Here is a 19,118-nt window from a genome sequence, read left to right as displayed (position 1 = left end):
GAACTCCCATTTGACCCAGTGATCCCATTTGTAGGAATACATCCCAAGAAATCAGAAACACCAATCAGAAAGGACATATGCACCCTTATGTTTGTAGCAGCACAATTTACAATAGCTAAGATTTGGAAACAGCCTAAGTGCCCATTAGCAGACGAGTGGATTAAAAACTGTGGTACATCTACACAATGGAATGCTATGCTGCTGTAAAAAATAAAGAACTCTTACCATTGGCAACAGCATGGATAGACATGGAGAGCATTATGCTAAATGAAATAAGACAGTTGGAGAAAGATAAACATCATATGATCTCACTCACTTTGGAATATAATGAACAACGTAAGCTGACAAGCAAAAATAGATCCAGAGACAGAGAAGCTTCCAACAGATCGTCAAACTTCAGAGGGAAAGCAGGGGAAGGGGGGTGGGTAAGACATCAACCAAAGGACTGGTATGCATGCATGTAAGCATAACCAATGTTCTGGGTAGTGGGAGTGTCTGGGGCCAAGTCAATGGGTGAAAAAGGAGACATATATAATACTATATGTAATACTTTAAACAATGAAGAATTTATAAAAAAAGGCAAAGGACCTGAAAAGACATTTCTCCAAAGAAGACATATAGGCGGTCAATAGACATATGAAAACATGTTCAGTTTCACTAATTATCAGAGAGATGCAAATTAAAACCACAATGAGATATCTCATGCCTTTCGAAATGGCTCTCATCAATAAATCAACAAACAAGTGTTAGCTAGGATTTAGAGAAAAGGGAACCATCCTATACAGTTGGTGGGAATGCAGATTGGTGCAGTCCCTGTGGAAAGCAGTATGGAGCTACCTCAAAAAGTTAAAAATGGAACTGCCTTATGACCCAACCATTCTACTTCTGGGACTGTATCCTAAGAGATCCGAAACACTAATTAGAAAGACAAGTTGCAACCATATGTTCATTGCAGTGTTGTTTTTTTTTTAATGTAAAGAAAAATCTTTGTTTACAATTTCTTATTAATAGAAGACTAGTAATCTTTAAAAAATTGTTCTCTTTTAAAGGAAAAGCAAATTATATTCCTTTTATACTTTTTATTTCCCAATTCGCATGATCTCTAACATTACAATTTTGTTTATTTTTTTTAATTTAACTTCATTGTTGAAAGTGTTACAGGTGTCCCCTTTTATTTTGTTTTGTTTTTTTTTCCCATTGACCCCCTCCTTCCTGCATCTGTCCCTCCCAAGCCTTTTGTCTGTGTCCATGGGCTATGCATATCTATATATCTATATATCTATATATCATCTATATTTATATCACCTATATCTATAAAAGCCTAAGTGACCAGCCGACCAGCCAACCAGCTGGTAGCTATGATGCACACTGACCACCAGGAGGCATATGTTCAGTGTAGGAGCTGTCCAGCTGTGGTGATTTGGCAGCTGCTCTCGGGTGATGCACCTGGAACCAGAGGGGAGAGAGCTTGATTCCAGGGTGCATCACCTGAGACCTGCCCTCTCACAATCCAGGAACCCTCAGGGCATGTCAGAGAGCAGGTTTCAGCCCCATTCCAACAGGCCAGACCTCTAGTATGCATATAAATTCCCCAGTTAATCTCTCCTGCCCCCCTCCTCCACCTCCCTTCTGTAATTCATCAGTCTCTTCATGGTTCTATGTCTCTGGATCTATTTTGTTCATCAGTTTATTTTATTTAGATTCCCCATATGAGTGAGGTCATGTGATACTTATTTTTCTCTGACTGGTTTATTTCTCTTAGCATAATACTCTCCAGGTCCATTCATGCTGTTGCAAATGGTAATGGAAGCAGTCCAAATGTACATTAGTTGGTGAGTAGATAAAAATAAGTTGTGATACATTTACAGATTGGAATACTACTTGGCCATAAAAAAAGAAGGAACTCTTACCCTTTGAGACAGCATGAATGACCCTGGAGAGCATTATACTGAGTGAAATAAGCCAGTCAGAGAAAGACAAGTACCATGTGATTTTACTCCTATGTGGAATCTAATGAACAAAACTAACAAGCAAAATAGAGGCAGACTCATAGATAGAACAGGCTAACAGTTGTCAAGGGGTGTGTTGGGCAGCTGGATAGGGGGTGTGAAGAGATTGAGCAGAAAAGGATAAAAAAGAGAAAACATTATGGACAGGGACAACAGTGTGGTGATTGCCAGGGGGAAGGGGACAGAGAGAGATGTAAGACGGTAAAGTGGAGATGTATAGTGATGGTAGGAGACTTGACTTGGCTTAGTGAACACACAATGAAGTATACAGACGATGTGTTGTGGACTTGTGTACCTGAAACATTTTGTTACCCAGTGTAACCCAATAAATTCAATAAAAAATGAAAAAAAATTAATGACAACAAGAAATGAGGAAGGTCCTTAGTTATTAAATATTCCTGATCAAGATCAAGATAAGTACATAACCCATGGACACAGGCATTAGTGCAGTGAAGGCCTGGGGTGGGTGATAGGTGTGGAGTGGAAGGGGTCAATGGGGAAAAAAGGAGGCACCTGTAATACTTTCCACAATAAATTTTTTAAAAGAAAGTATAAGAATAAAAGGAATATAGCCATCATTGCTACTTTTTGTTCCATCTATGATATAGTCTTAGTAGATTCAATCCCGGAGAAATTCAACAAGAACCTATATTATGCTGCTTATTTTCCCAACTGTGTTGTTTATTTATTTCCTAAAGTTTTCTTTCTTCACTTTGGAAACATATATTTTAATTTATACTTAACATGTGGCAATCATTTTGAAAATTTTTCTTATCTATTGTTCCTCATTAGGCCAAACTATATGAAACTGCCTGTATTTACCATTTTAGAACTACAAATTCTTTTCAGCAAAATAAAGCAAAATGGTATTGCTGGCTTTTGCTAAAAAAAATCCAAACAACAACAAAACAAACAGGCAGAATACTACCTACTTCTAGTACTTTGCTAATCTGACTAAAATTCCTGGTTTGTTTGAGAACAATATTGCAATGCCATTCCAAAGTGAAAACTTAAAGAGTAGCTTAATACAACTGTCATATCTATCTATGTCAAAAATGTTATAGCTGGATTCTTGATAATTTCCTTTCTTGTCAAATTAGAGTAATAGTTTCCATTAGTAGAACAAAGGACAGCATAACCAACATTACATTCCTAATACACAATGCATCTATCAGAAGTCGATACTGCTGACCACTGCCCATTTACTGGATAGCATGTTATTAAAGGATGCAGTCAATAACATGCTCAAGTAGTACAATAAACAGCTATAGCAGAGTGACTCAAAGGAGATGGCAGAAAGAAATGCTGTTCAAAACATAAGCTGAAACATATTACAAAACAATTGGACATTTCTACTTTCCATTGTAATAGAAGAGTAGCAAGTAAATCAAGAAGAGTATGTTGTTGTCAGAAATAAAAGGGGGCTCTTAGAACAGACTTTCCATAAAATGGAAATTGAGGGAACTGAAATATTTGTGATGCTTTGGAAATAGATGAGACAAAAGCAAATTGAAACTACATGCTGCATCTGGATTTACATTAAAATGGTTGCTGCATTTCTGATACTGAGTCTATTATTTCACAGCCTACCAAACTCTTCACTCTTCCCAGTCCCTGTAACAATACACTAGATCACTCCTCCCAGTCCCTGTAACAATACACTAGATACCCTACTCCCACTATATGGACCACAAATGGGCTCTCTTTTCTTCAATCTTAATTAAAAACCATCATGAACTAATGTAGATTCTTTATATTATGGCTACTGGTAGGTCACATAACTCCGTGATATTTACAGTGACCACAAGACGTATCTTAGCCACACCACAAGGTATAACATCCTATGAGTGGTGTGGCTAAGGCCAGAGGATACCTTAAAAACAGTAATATTTTAGCATAAAGTTTTAACAGTAATATGTTTATTTTATCATATCAGAATATGAGGGGGAAAACATAAATTATAGCACACCCAAAAGAAAGAAAGCTGTTTACATTTTGCTGTATTTTAATTTGAAAAATCTACTGAACAAACATTATTTGATGAGCTAATAATACATTTCTATTTTCCTAGTAATATTTTTAAATTTACATTTACCTGGTACTGATTAGTATACACGATTTTAAAAACAAATAAGAACATAAATTGTTTACATTTATTCATTATGGAAGTCAATATAAGATATAAAATAACTTTATAAAATGCATCAGAACTAGTGTTATATACATACTATATATATATCAGTTCATATGATAATTTTTTTAATGAATATACAATATTGATATTCACTTATTTCTTCAACTATTGAAAATTTTGGAATAGAGCTGTGATTTAATATTCCTGCTCAAAAGTACAGACCAGCAGAGTCTATCATTTATACTTTCAACTTAATAAAAATGAAAAAGGAAAATCAAAGGACCAAATGAAATTTTGGAAATCCTCATTGCTTTCTTCACAAAGGTTATTTTTTCTTAACCTAACAACAACTGCTACCATAAAACTAAGAGCCTACCATTTTCCATGCCCTTTTAAATATACTTTCATTTAATCTTTACAATAGGTATAATGAGGTAAGGTTCTTTGGGAAAATTAATATTCTTAAATGCCTTAGAGCTTGGGGGAGAACATTGGCCAGGGATGCATCTTCTCTTGAGTGAGATAAAAGTCTCCCTGCCCATGACTTTGTGCATAGCCATTAGTGAAGGCACAATATTTATAGTTTCCCTCAAGTAGGTGCATTAGACCCAGAGATTACTAGTACTTGGCTCCATTTTTCTTGAATATTCATATAAGTCCCTGCGTAAAAGGACAAAAGCACAACAAGGTATTAATCTCAGATTCTGTAAACTGAAACCTTGCTTGCTTGGACCTTGGAGTTCAAGAATAGCTATGTAGGTATAGACTGCATCTACTTCTTGGTTGTCACCTAGTTTCATTGAAATTGTTTTGTTGATATTAACTGGATAAATAAAATGAAATCTTAGAGGGAGAGTTCTCTTGCCATCAATCTGAAAACACTTTGGAGCACATTATCAACATGATTTAGCAGAATAGCAATTTCACAGAGTTGAAAGAATTGGTCACACCACTGCACAGTGGGGAGAACCAAGATCCACACCCAGGTCTTTCTCATAGATACTTCTTTGTGCAGAGCTGCTGAAGGCTGTATATGTGCCAACATTAACTAATAACATTTATACCAGTGCCTTATATGGAGCTATGCTGAATGGGGGTTAGATCATTGGATGACCAAATGTACTGGCTTGCCTCAGATTACAGGATTTCCCAGGATGTGGGATTTTCAGAGCTCAGGACATCCTGGGATGGCTAGTGACCCTAAAGATGACTTCTGATATAATCCATCTGAGGATTTGGGGGTGAATAAACAATGGGAATAGTCATATGCAGTTATGTAAATCTTTCTTCATTATGAGAGCCAGTAATCTATAAAATCAAATATGTCAGTGAATGATCATGGAGATATTCTCTATCACTAATTATGACAGCAAGCTTAAAAACCATGAAAGAAGTCTAAAATACATTTCGAGCAACTGAATAATCTACATAGTTCTCAGCAGTTTAACCAGAACAATAGAACATTGAAAAGTACTAAGTCATTGTCTACAAATCCATAATCTAGAAGATTAAAATTAAAATCTAATAATATCAGTTGCATAAAAAATTTATTACTTTATGTTAACACACCCTCACTTAATCCACTGGGAAAATATAAAACAAATAGTTTGCATTTTTGTATTTGTATGAAACTTAAAAATTTTTAATTATAATTACTCTAATAGCATATTAATAATAACATATAAAACACAAACTATTTGACATGCTTTAAAATATTTGTGTTAAGTGTGAGATAGCATAGGATTTTAATAATTTATATTCATTTCAATAAATATAACAGTGTTATTTTTTCTTCTGTGTTAACTATTTACTTTGTCTGGGTTATAATTTCTTCTGGGAGAGTTAATAGATTATGAGGGTTATTTTATATAAGAAGTAATCGTCCAAAAATAACCTTTGATATAAAGAAACTAAAAAATTCATTGCTAGGACAAGAAAATGCACAGGTGTAGGGACATCCCAGCAACATGCAAACTTCCTGTTACTATGGCAATAGGATTCTGAAAAATCTGGGTCACCTTGTTGCTTTGGAAACAGTCTCAGGAAGACCAAAGTTGAAACCCATAATGACCATTGCTTCTGTCCCCAGATGACTGCATACTCATCATGCATATTTTCACATTTTAAAAGCCACAGTAATGAGACTAGGACAAACATAAGTTTGCTTTCCTTAGGAAATGGCAGAGCCTTCAGATGGAGGAGTGGTTGTACATCACAAAAGCGCAGCTTCCCTTAGTTTTCCTTACATGCCATTATTAATTTCACAAAGTAATACTGTATATTGTTTAATATTTCTGCAAATAATAGGATACATAAAAATATGCCAGAATACATATTCATTTCTTTAGATTTTTCTGGGAAATACTAACATTTAATTTAACCACTGATAAAAATAATTCATAAAATGATTATGAATTTATTTCAAGATTACTCATCAATGGTTGAAGCTATACACCATACCCTACGAAAATCCTAGGATTCTTATCATTTGCTCATCATGATTACTGATGATACCATTTTTATCACTTCTTTTTTTAAATCTAGGTTAACAATCCAACCCAATTATAACTACTATTTATTGTGTTTATTGTGCACGAATACTTTTTTTAAATTCTTTATTTAATAACCTACAAACTTATAGCCTACAAAAGCAAGTAATGTGGATCTTGTGTTATCCCCATTTTGAAGATGGGAAAACATCAAGGAAGATAAGTAACATCTTCAAAATTCATGCAAAAGAATTACAGGAAACATCTCATTCTCTAACAATGGCATCTGGACAATATTCTAATAGTATTTGTTATGTCCTTTTAAAAAATACTAGAGGCCCGATGCACGGATTTGTGCACATTGAATGGAAATTATTAGAAGGTGGCCAGCAGGGTGGGACTGGGCAAGAGGGGCCGGACATACCCTGGAGCCAACCTCCTTAGGTCCCTTCCCAGCTGGCCCCACCTGGGGTAGCAGCGTGGCTCTAAGGGCATCTGCAGAGTGTGCAGGGTCCCTTGGGCAGGTGGGGTCCCTCATCCTGTTTTTCGGGGATCGGATCAGGCCAAACCAGATCTCCAACATTCCCTGAGGGCTCCCAGAGTGCGAGAGGGCACTCTGCAAAGTTGCTGTCATACAGGTTAGGGAAAGCAAACACAAATGTACAGTAAACCAGATTCAGGGCTGACAGTGCCCCAGCAACAACATAACCCACAGACAAAGGTGGAATCACATGGCCCCACAGGAATTGGGCTCCCTCCTCTCTGGTTCCAGGGTGCATCACCCGAGAACTGCCACTGCCAAGTCACCACATCTTGGCAGCTTTTGCATTAAGCATCTGCCCCCTGATGGTCAGTGAGTGTCATACCTATTGGCCAGTCGGCTGGTCACTTAGCTTTTTACATATACATATAGAAGAAGATATTGTTATTGATTTCAGAAAGGGAAGGAGAGGAAGAGAGAGATAGAAACATCATTGATGAAAGAAAATCATTGATTGTCTGCCTTCTGCATGCCCCACACCAAGGATTTAGCCTCTAAACAGGGTATGTTCCCTGACTGGGAATCAAACCATTACTTCCTGGTTCATAGATCAATGCTTAACCACTGAGCAATTCTGGCCAGGTGCATTTGTTGTGTTCTGTTGGATCCTGCAGCAATAAATAATGTTGCTTAGTAAACCTGAATTATCTATGACAAAATAAAACATATATTAAGCACACATTAGCCTATAAAAATGAGATTATTTTTCTGTTTTTTTCTTTGTTTCACATTCTAACTTCTCTATCATCAAAAATAAAATCAGAAAAACAGTGTACAAGTTCATTGATACATAATTTTGTCTGTATATTCAAAATTTTCCATGCTTTTAAAAATGTATGATTATATTATTACAAAAGAGATGTTTGATTCTGACTACAGTGTCATCTTGTCTTCTACCTCTATAGTTGCTTCCTTCCTATTTCCCCAAATCTAAGAATAAAGGGCCACAAATACTCTGAAGAGAGTTCCCTCTTTAAGATGAGAGTCTACTGAATAATAGGCTCTTTTCTTTAAATGGCTGACTTATTTGCTTGCTTTGATTTAACATAAATATAAACTTATATATAAAATTTTAAAAGAAACCCTAAATACAAAGAACTTTTCAGTTATTTGAAAGTGTTAAGGACTGATGTTTGCCCTCTCCAAATTCACATGTTGAAGCCATAACCCCCAGTGTGACTATATTCAAAGATAGCACTTTTAGGAAATAAATAAGGTTCATTGAGTTCCTCAGAGTGGAACTTTAATCTTATATGGCTAATGTACTTATGAGTGTTGGGAAAAACACCAGAGTTCGCTCATCTCTCCTTCCATGAAACATAGAGGAAAGGCACAGTGAAAAGCCATGGTCTACAAACCAGGACAGAGAGGCCTCACCATATATCAACCCTGTCAGAGCTTTAATCCTGGACTTCTAACCTCCAGACTGTGAGAAAATAAAATCATGTTGTTTAAGTGATCCATTTTGTGGTATTCCGTCATGGCAGCCCAAGAAGACATACAGGAAGTCATTATATTTGCACTATGACTTTTAAAAAAACATCGTCTTTCTTTAAAGCTGAGATTGTTGGTGCAAAAACACATCTAGATTCTAATAAATGGAGCTATTGATTGCCAATGTGCTGAAAACAGCTCAAATATCCCAAATGGGTAAGAAAAATGCTTGAGGTTAGTACCGAGGTGCAGATGACAGCAGAATTTCTGCTGTGCGATCTCTGACAATGGGCATACCATTTTACAAGAGGAAGTATCAATGTCCAGGTAGTCCTATTATCCACAGGTATTCCCTCAAAATTTCTATAATTAAAATATTATTTTATTTGTCATAACATTAGATAACTAGATGAGATTCCTCTATACATAAAAGAGAACTATACCATAAATGAGATTCCTCTATACCATAAATAGAACACAGCATATAAAATTGAGGCTCACAGCTATTACTAGGTATTCTTTACAACTGCCCTATTCTAATATATAAAAAGCCAGTGGCCGTCACGACGGAAACAACCAGACAGACGACCGAACAGCAGACTGTGTGAGGCGATCAGGACAGCAGAGGGGGGCAGTTGGGCCTAAACTGGCAGTCAGACATCCCCTGAGGGGTCCCGGATTGGAGAGGGTGCAGGCTGGGCTGAGGGGACCCCCCCATGCACAAATTTCGTGCACTGGGCTTCTAGTGGGTTATATAAAACAATAAGCACAGGTAATAGTTATCTAACAGGGGAATGGAAATGTTTCCTTAACTTCTATCATTTTTCATGGTAATTTACTGAAATAAGTTGGAGATGAAAAAAAGAAGAGGAGAAGAAGAAAGAGAGAAGGAAGGGAGAAAGGAAGGAAAAGAAGGAGGGAGTATAAGTTTCCCCTATTTCTATAGCCAGGAATACCTTTGCAATCTTGGTTCCTAGATGTAATGCAATGTAAGGAAAACACATCAAGTTTTATAAATGTTAAGTTTGTGCAGACTCAATCAAAGGACCTATATAATTATTAAAATTAGCCCACCTGTCCCATTTCTTTATAGAATTCATTACTACCTGTCAAGCAAGTACAAAATATGTGTTTCATCCTAATATAAGTAACCTACTTAATTCTTATTTGCCTTTGAAACATGAGACATCAATATATAAGTGCTTTAAGTATGTTTATTTAAATTAAATTTATTTTATCATAATTTCTATGTTTCCTCATGTTAGAAATACATATAATTTGAAAAATTTAAAACAGTTTATATTCAACATTACCATGATTATAATAATTTTATAATATATCTATATTTAATATTCTAAATGTATAAATTTAATAGGTTTATTTTCATAAATTATGAAAATACGGTTGGGGTCCAACCCCAGCAGGTCCAGGGGTTCCCAAAGGTGTGGACAGAGTTGGCAAAGAAGGAACGACACGGAGACAGTGTTCAGTTGATCAGCATAGCTAGATTCTCTAGCCAGGTTCTCTTGCCAGGTTCTCCAGCCAGGTTCTCTCGTTATTCTCCTGTTACATCTGTATTTATACCAGGTGATTTTAATCTTATCCATTCTATTCCAAAAGTTAGGGCGTTTGTTATCTTTATTCCAAGGTCACTACTCTATTGTTCTGTTAAACTACAAGGAAGTAACTGAAGGAGATTATCCTAAGTAAAGATTATGTAGCTTAAGCGTGATTGTTTGTAGTTAAAGTGATTAATTACCCGCCTGGCACTTAGTTAAGGGGTTTTACTGATTTATTCCCTCCCTTAGTCCTGTTAATCCCTAACTCCAGGGAAAAATCCCCACCTGGGGAAACAACCTATCTCAGAGAGGTGACCTTGGTTAAAACACATAGCACTAAGAAGGGGAGCAAACATATTAAGAACAGCATGCCATGTACTCCAGGTCCCTTGAAACATATGCTGTGCAGATGTTTCTTCTCTGCAGCGACTGTGTCAAGCAGCAAGGATGGACCGGCTTCCGGCAAAATACTGCTACATTAAGAATTTACCAACCAAGAGCTAAAATTCTTTGTCTCTCAAATAGGAATAGGAAAACAACTAAACCAACTTTGGACACTGCTACAACATATGTCAATTATTCATGCAGTGTGCATGACAAGAAATAAATTATCATAATAATTTATGTTTAAGATAAATACGTTATGATAAAATTCTATGAATTTTTATAATAAGATCTAGAACAGGTGGATTAGGTATGATAAATAATGGCATTTTTGTGGAGGGAGATTTTTTATAGCATGCCAGTAATCAACAGTGGCCAGCAAATGATTAGATACTCCATGGCAGATATAAAATTACAAGTTTCACTATAATGCCAATTCATAGAAGAAAATTTAAGAAAACACATTATTAGTAAACTTATAGATGATTCTGACTTTAAAATGACACCCAGCTAGTGCTCTTCAGATAGTTCTAAAAAATTAATCATTATTAATGAAAGATTTAGTCAAAAAATGGCATGGGTCCACAAAAACTGCCTGGCAACAAAGGCATTTGCTTTCTAAAGCATTTATGTATACTTGTTTAAACTATATACAACTAGGTCATTCCCCAGGAAGTCTAACTCAGTAGATGTGCAATGGGCCAAGGGCTTTGCACACCATTTTGTAATTGTTCAGCTGCAAAACTTTCAGAAATCCTTATCCACACCAGACATTGTTTCCATCTTTATATGCATGTCATTGGGCATTGGGCATATCAGTAATAAAGTTATTGCAGTTAAAAAGTTAATTTACTATAGATATGTCAAAATGAATTTTTTTCTGTACCCAAAATACATTTAATACTCTGACCTCCACTACAAAAATTATTTCCAAAGTTGTGCATTCATTAACATATTAACAGATTCATGAAACAACATTTATAATAAACTATTCTCCCCTCAGTAAGTTATACATTTTCCTGACATTTTGCACATCAAAATTTAAAAACATGGAAATTTTATCCATGTCATTTGGAGATTCACAAGAATAAAAACTGTAAAGAGCACTTGACTCTCACATGGATTATGGCAATGATGACTTACGATCTCCTTCAAATGTTAGAAAAGCAATGAACTAGGCTGTATGTACGTATTTGTCAGTTCATAGACTTGTTTACATGAAGATGCTGAAAGCTTAATTTATTACTGGTGTACTTTGTGAGCTACCTCAATGATTTTACCTATTTGAAATGCACGAACTATCCCAACTTTGAGCACAGCCAGATAAGAAAAGTGCTGAAGCAAATCTGATTTGAATATGTAAAGCACCAGGCACATGACATGCCTACTTATAGTACTAAAGAGTCAAATAAGGTACTAGCTTATATCCTTAAATCCATTTACTTACCATCATTCTGATGCTCATTTTGTTATGAACATCAACTTAAATTTTTCGTGAGATAATTTACAGAAGACAATAATAGGTTATTTTGTTTGCTTAGCCTACATATAAAATACTTTAGCCTAAAAAATAATGAAACAGAAAGCTAAAAGTGCCCTGTGCTCTCTCTTGGACAGATAGGCAAGCTCTGGCTTTTGAGCTAGCAGACTACTCTTCAAATATTAAGATCAATCTTGTTCCCACTCATTAGCTATGGGACATTGGGAACCAATAAAACTATACATTTCTGTAGCATAAAAATATTAAATATAATTTTATTGTTCCTCTTAGTCTTTAAATAATTTTTGTATACGTTGATTTCTTTCATTCTCAAACCTATCAAGGATACAAAATTGGTTATGTTGCAAATTTTTACCATAATTCACAAAATATTGCATATCAAAAGAAAAATATAATAACACCAACTTTTTATATGTTAACCATTAATTTTTATTTCTGAATATCCTATTTATTCTTTTTCAAGTAAAATGATATTTTTAAAACTTATAAATCTTAGGATCACTAAGAATTTATATTTCTATTTTGTTGGAAATATAGTTTCTGTCAAGTGTCTCTTACCCATGATGATACAGTTTAATTTTCTCTCTCACATCCTTTTGCTTTCTTCTAATGACTTTTATCTGTTGTTTAATAAAGCATTTCTCTACTTTGGTGGCAATTTATATTTTAGTCACTCTCTATGCCTATCATTCTGACCCATCATAAACACCCAATAAGTTCCTGATTTATAAGTGCATGAATAAATGAAAGAATTTTTTAAAATACTAACTCATTTGGAACATATATTGATGAACCAATGTATGAGTATGCATTTTTTCATCTTTCAATAAAATCCTAGGTTTAATCTTTTCTAGGCGAATAAAGTTGCTGACTAGCTCTGTGTTGGAAGAACTAATAAAGTGTGTCCCACATGCCTTATAAATATCAACTCATTTATTCCTTTTTACAACTTTACGAGTTTATGAGGAAGCTGAGGAAAAAAAGGTGAAGTGACTTGTTCAACCAGATCCAAGAACTAATAAGTGGCAGAACCAGGAACTAAAGCCAGACATAGCGGGGCCCATACTTCTCAAAGTTTTTGTTAGTGAAAAAAGTAATTAACTTTCATCTCAGTATAATTATTTAAAAGTAAAATTTTATCTTAATTGCACGGAAAGTTTTTCAAACCAGTTGAAATTCTAATTTAGTAAGTTGATTGTTTATACATAATCATATAAAAGTTGTTCATCCATATGCTCTTTCTTTGCTCTTTCCTTTGGCAATTTCTTGATGCTTGCATTTATTCTGAGACTTCTATTACTAAATGTAGGCTAACTTAAGTGTCAGTATTGCTAATGTTTTGACATTTTTTAGAAAAATACTTTCTTAAAAGCACCTACTCAATGTTACCAATTAACTTTGTTGATGTGAAATAGAGTAAAAACAGAGATTCTTATACTTAACTTTGGAATCACACACATACAAAAAAAATAGATCACACATTTTTAAATGAAGAATCTAGTATTTCTCAGAATAGTCTTTGAACAGAATATAGGCTTTCTTGTGACATTTATAAATTCAATAATAAGGATAAATAATTGTGTATGCTATATAAACAAACATTACATGGGAGCACATTGCAACTAAATTGTATGGTGTCCGTTTACCAAAAGATTTTCCGATATCACAGAATTTTCTGAGAAATAAAAAAAAAAAAAGATGCTTTGTTCAAACACATATTATAGAAATGATTTGTACTATAAGAAAGTTAAGGGACAATTAAACATTCATTTTGAATAATAAACATAAAACTTTCAGAGATATTTCCTTACCTGTTTTATTGGAAAGTCTAAATGATACCATCTTATCAGGAATATTACATACATTCCTCACTGACGCAATGCAGCTATAATTAGCATAGTCCTGAGGTCGAAGATTCTTTAGTTTTAAGATCTTTGTTTCACCCTGAAAATGTGAAAAAGGGCATTAGAAAAAGTCAATAGTAATCAAGATGAATGAATGAATGAATCATGGCATTATATTGTACTAAATCATATTATTAGCAGAATTTTGTAGATTTTGTTTTTAAAAGGAAAATGCCAACTTTGAAAGTAGAATAACTTGGAAAGATAATGAAGTCAACCTAAATATATATAATTAAATTTATATACATAAATATTTTGTGAATATGGAGCAATGACAGAATATAAATCTAAAACAATAAATAAGTATTCATGACTGTAGCTATATTATTATTGTTGTTGTTATTTACATTCCAGAGTTCAAGGTCTAGGAGTCCCAGATAAATCTGCAAAATTGCAAATAGACTCAACTAAGGCAAGTGACCAGAAATACCAGGTAAACTATTGATTAGCAAGAAAACCATGAAAGAAGACTGAAATTGTTCAAATAGCAAAAATACTACACAAAGAACAACGATAAAAAGAAAAAACAAAAAACAACTCCTGCCCAATTCAAGTAGGTTTCTTGGGAATTATTTTCCTTCCAAAGTCTATGCTCCTCTTAAAATAGCAAAAGAGTTGCTCTCATAAGTAACTGAATTGTGAAGATGATAAAACAGTATCTCAATGACATCAGATTTGGTAAAGCAATTTCTAAAATGTTAATTTTTTTCTAGATGATATCTGTATGAAACCATGTTTCTTTTATTTTACTTCAGTAATATCATTTAAATCCAAAAAATTACAGCTCTTGCATACAATCCTCAAAAGGATCAGAACACTTAGTGATGATACATAAAGACGGTGCCTGTTCATTTGCAAAAAATCCCCCAAAAAACAAAAACAAAAACAAACAAAAACACAAGCTTGCTCACACATAGGCAGGCACACAGAGGTTTCCAAATGTATCAAATGAATCTCTTTCTGTGTGCATGAGCTTTGTGGCCATGATTCCTGTCATTCACTGTCAAAACCCACTCTTAACTCAGTCACATCTTTAGCATTTTCATCTGTAGTATAAGCAATAATCTTCTCTCTTAATTTTTCTTTAGAAAATGCATTATATTTTTTTTCTCCACAAATACATATACACCTCACACAAATATACACAGTCAGTGTGTGTTTTTGAAATTTACATTTAAAACAATTTATCACTGTATTATAGAGTTATAATTTATGCTAATTATATATAATGCCTAGAAATGTATGCTTAGTTAGAAAGCATAGTTGAAAGACAATGTTATACGCGAACTAGTTGACTCAGGTAATTTTCAAATGAGTGGATGTATCTTATTCCTCCTACCTCTGTGACATTCTATTTATTTTATAGTTAATCACACTATAAAATTCCTCTAGGTGATCTTAGACTTGCTGATGAATTTCTACTATAAGCCCTTACTCCCCCAACCATTCTATCAAGTCTGTATCCCTATTCCAGGATTCTCCCTATAGTTTCAGATACATATACCAATTTTTTACTTCAACAGGTTCATTCTGATGTCTCACAGACACCTAAAACTCAACATATTCCAAACTGAACCAAGACCACTTCTCAAAATCTAGTGTTATTTTTTTAGTAACATAAATCTTAGACTTTTGATTACTACTTCTTTGTATAGTCAATATCTTCCTCTCAGATCCTTTTATTGACCGTTTTTGTTGTTGCTGTTGTTAATCCTCACTGGAGGATATTTTTTCCATTGATTTTTGAGAGTGAAAGGTAGGGTGAGAGGAGAGAGAGAGAGAGAGAGAGAGAGAGAGAGAGAGAGAGAGAGAGAGAGATACATCAATTGGTTGCTTCTCGCACATGCCCTATGAAGTCTAGATACACAATTTCCTAGTGATTCAGTTAACATAGGATTGGAGAGTTGTTTTGTATGAATTAAGATTATTTATATCTTGTATTCAGAAAAAAAGATACCAAAATGTGTGACCCTACAGTACAGTCAGCTAGGTTAATTTGTAAGATTAATCTGTGTAGCATGTCAAAGAGGCAGAGGGGCTAATACAGCCACAGTATATTAAAGAAATGTAGAAAACAGACAGAGTTATGGAAGAATTTAAACCTTACGCACTTAATTAACTCACCACATTCAGATAATGATAAAGACATTCAAGATGACCCTCTTCCTCTCAATAAACAGCTCCCAAAGTTTTGCTACCAAATAGTGTGTATGTTCATGTAGAGATATATTTACTATTTAGACTTTATAACTTAAAATTGTTATATCACTTAACATCAATTTTTATTTTGGTGAGCATATACATTTAATATTCTGTGATATTGGAAGTCTTTTTGCATGTGAATTTCCATGATTTCTAAAGGAAATTTTCGGTTGATTATTGTCTAATTGTATAAGTAGTCTAATTAGTCTAATTATAACTAATTATGTAATTGATTTAAATATGTTGTTATAATTAGATGTTCAATAACAATACACAATATGATGTCATGAACATCTTTTTAAAAGTTCTAGGAAAATAGCAACAGTATGTATAGTTTGTAAAATTTAAGTACATATTTCTTTAACACTCACAAAAATTAATTTCAAAACCTATATTTAAACTTTTAAAACTACTTTTTTAAAATAAAAGAAATAAAGAAAAGGCATCCTATCTAATAAAAGAGAAACATGGTAATTAGCCATACATCTGCCACCCTTCCCATTGGCTAATCAGGGTGATATGCAAATTAACTGCCAGCCAAAATGGCGGCCGGCAGCCAGGCAGCTGGAAGCTAACATGAAGCTTGCTTGCTTCAGTGATGGAGAACTCTGAGCTTGCAGTTTGAAACATTGTTACAAATATAGAAGCTAAACAAAACCCCAGAAACCTGCTTTCAGCCAGTCGAGATCTCAGAGCTGGAGTTGATACAGTGTTTTGATTATAGAACTGAAACAAACCAGATACCTGCTTTCAGCAGCAGAGGCCTCAGAGCTGGAACCAGAGCTAAAGCTAGCCCAGAATAAAAAAAAAAGAAAGCCGAAACCGGTTTGGCTCAGTGGATAGAGTGTCAGCCTGCGGACTGAAAGGTCCCAGGTTCGATTCCGGTCAAGGGCATGTACCTGGGTTGCGGGCACATCCCCAGTAGGAGATGTGCAGGAAGCAGCTGATCTATGTTTCTCTCTCATCGATGTTTCTGACTCTCTATCTCTCTCCCTTCCTCTGTAAAAAATCAATAAAATATATTTAAAAAAAAAAAAGAAAAAAGAAAAAGAAAAAAAGGAGCAGTTGGGAGCTTCCGTCACCCGCCAGCCTGAAAACAGCCCTCAGCCCCTCACCCAGAATGGCCAGGCACCCCAGTGGAGACCCCCACCCTGAAGGGTGTGTGACCAGCTGCAAACAGCCATCATCCCCTCACCCAGGCTGGCCAGGCACCCCAGTGGGGACCCCTACCCTGATCCAGGACACCCTTCAGGGCAAACCAGCTGGCCCCCACCCATGCACCAGGTCTCTATCCTATATAGTAAAAGGGTAATATGCCTCCCAGCACCGGGATCAGCGGAGCCAAGAGGCCTCCTGGCACCTGGATCAGCATGACAGGGGGCAATGCCCAAACCCCCTGATCGCCCTGCGGCTCTGTGTGTGACAGGGAGCGGTGCCCCAACCCCCCAATCTGCCCTACCCTGAGCGTGACTGAGGGTGGCATCACAACCTCCCAATCCGCCCTGCTCTGTGCATGACAGGGGGCGGTGCCCCAACTCCCCAATCGGCCCTGCTCTGAGCCCAACCAGGAGCTGCACCTAGGGATTGGGCCTGCCCTCTGCCACCCGGGAGCAGGCCTAAGCCAGCAGGTCGTTATCTCCCAAGGGGTCCCAGACTGTGAGAGTGCACCGGCCGGGCTGAGGGACCCTCCTTCCCCCGCTGAGTGCACAAATTTTTGTGCACCGGGCCTCTAGTTCTATATATTTGTCAGTAGCCATTACCAATGGTAATATTTTCTATAAAATAATAACCATAGCCGTAAGCAGTTTTTCTATTTTACTTATGAATATGGAACTTTTAAAAATATGTATTTTAAGATATCAGTAAAGAAAGACTTCCAACTCATACTGATATTTTACAACTTCAATTGTAACTTATTCCAAACTTATAGATAGCAATATATGCTAGACTACATCTTTAGTATTGAGTGGAAGTATGAAAAGCATAATTATTCTTTTTAGACTTATTACATAACTAGAGGCCTCGTGCACAAAAATTTGTGAACTCAGGGGGGGGGTCCCTCAGCCCGGCCTGTGGCCTCTTGCAGTCTGGGACCCCTCAGGGGATGACCACCTGCTGGCTTAGGCCCGGTCCCCAGGGGATTGGGCCTAAACTGGCAGTCAGACATCCCTCTGGCAGCCCGGGAGCCCTCAGGGGATGTCCACTTGCCAGTGGGGAGCAGGCCTAAGCTGCAGTCAGACATCCTTAGTGCTGCTGAGGAGGTGGGAGAGGCTCCCGCCACCACCGCTGTGCTGGTAGCTGTTAGCCTGGCTTGTGGCTGAGCAGAGCTCCCCTCGTGGGAGCTCACTGACCACCAGGGGGCAGCTCCTGCATTGAACGTCTGCCCCCTGGTGGTCAGTGTGTGTCATAGTGACCAGTCATTCCCAGTCATTCTGCTGTTAGGGTTAGTTTGCATATTACCCTTTTATTATATAGGATAGAGGCCTGGTGCACGGGTGAGAGCTGGCTGGTTTGCCCTGAAGGGTGTCCCAGATCAGGGTGTGGGTCCCGCTTGGGTGCCTGACCATCCTGAGTGAGGGGCTGATGGCTGTTTGCAGGCTGGTCAAGCCCCACAGTGGGGACCCTCACCCCATGGGAGTGTGGCCAGCCTGGGTGAGGAGCTGAGGGTTGTTTGCAGGCTGGACACAGCCCCTTCAGGTTGGGGAGCCCTACTGGGGTCCCTGGCCAGCCTGGGTGAGGGGCTGATGGCCGTTTTCAGGAAGACCACGGCCGAGTGCTGGAAGCAGGTATCTGGGATTTATTTATCTTCTATAATTGAAACTTTGTAACATTGAGTGGAGCTCAGGGCCGGCCAGGGCAGGCGGGAAGTGTCGCTTCCTCCATCACCGGGGGCAACCTAAGCCTCCTGCTCACTCCGGCTCCATGGCTGCCACAATCTTTGTGACAGACTAATGGAGTGAG

General features: G+C 36.6%; 1 protein-coding gene across 1 annotated transcript in view; it reads right to left on the bottom strand.

The window, feature by feature from the left end:
- Positions 1 to 19,118, bottom strand: part of MDGA2 (MAM domain containing glycosylphosphatidylinositol anchor 2) — a 944,924-nt gene that overhangs the window by 316,353 nt on the left and 609,453 nt on the right. The window contains exon 5 of the mRNA XM_081087224.1: positions 13,863 to 13,995. Coding sequence (XP_080943350.1) covers positions 13,863 to 13,995 — 133 coding nt within the window. The remainder of the gene's footprint in view (positions 1 to 13,862; positions 13,996 to 19,118) is intronic.

This window comes from Myotis nattereri (genome assembly GCF_964212035.1).
Source record: "Myotis nattereri genome assembly, chromosome: 1".
NCBI classification, from domain to species: domain Eukaryota; kingdom Metazoa; phylum Chordata; class Mammalia; order Chiroptera; family Vespertilionidae; genus Myotis; species Myotis nattereri.
The sequence above is the reverse complement of the archived record's forward strand: the minus strand, read 5'-3'. Positions and strand labels throughout refer to the sequence as shown.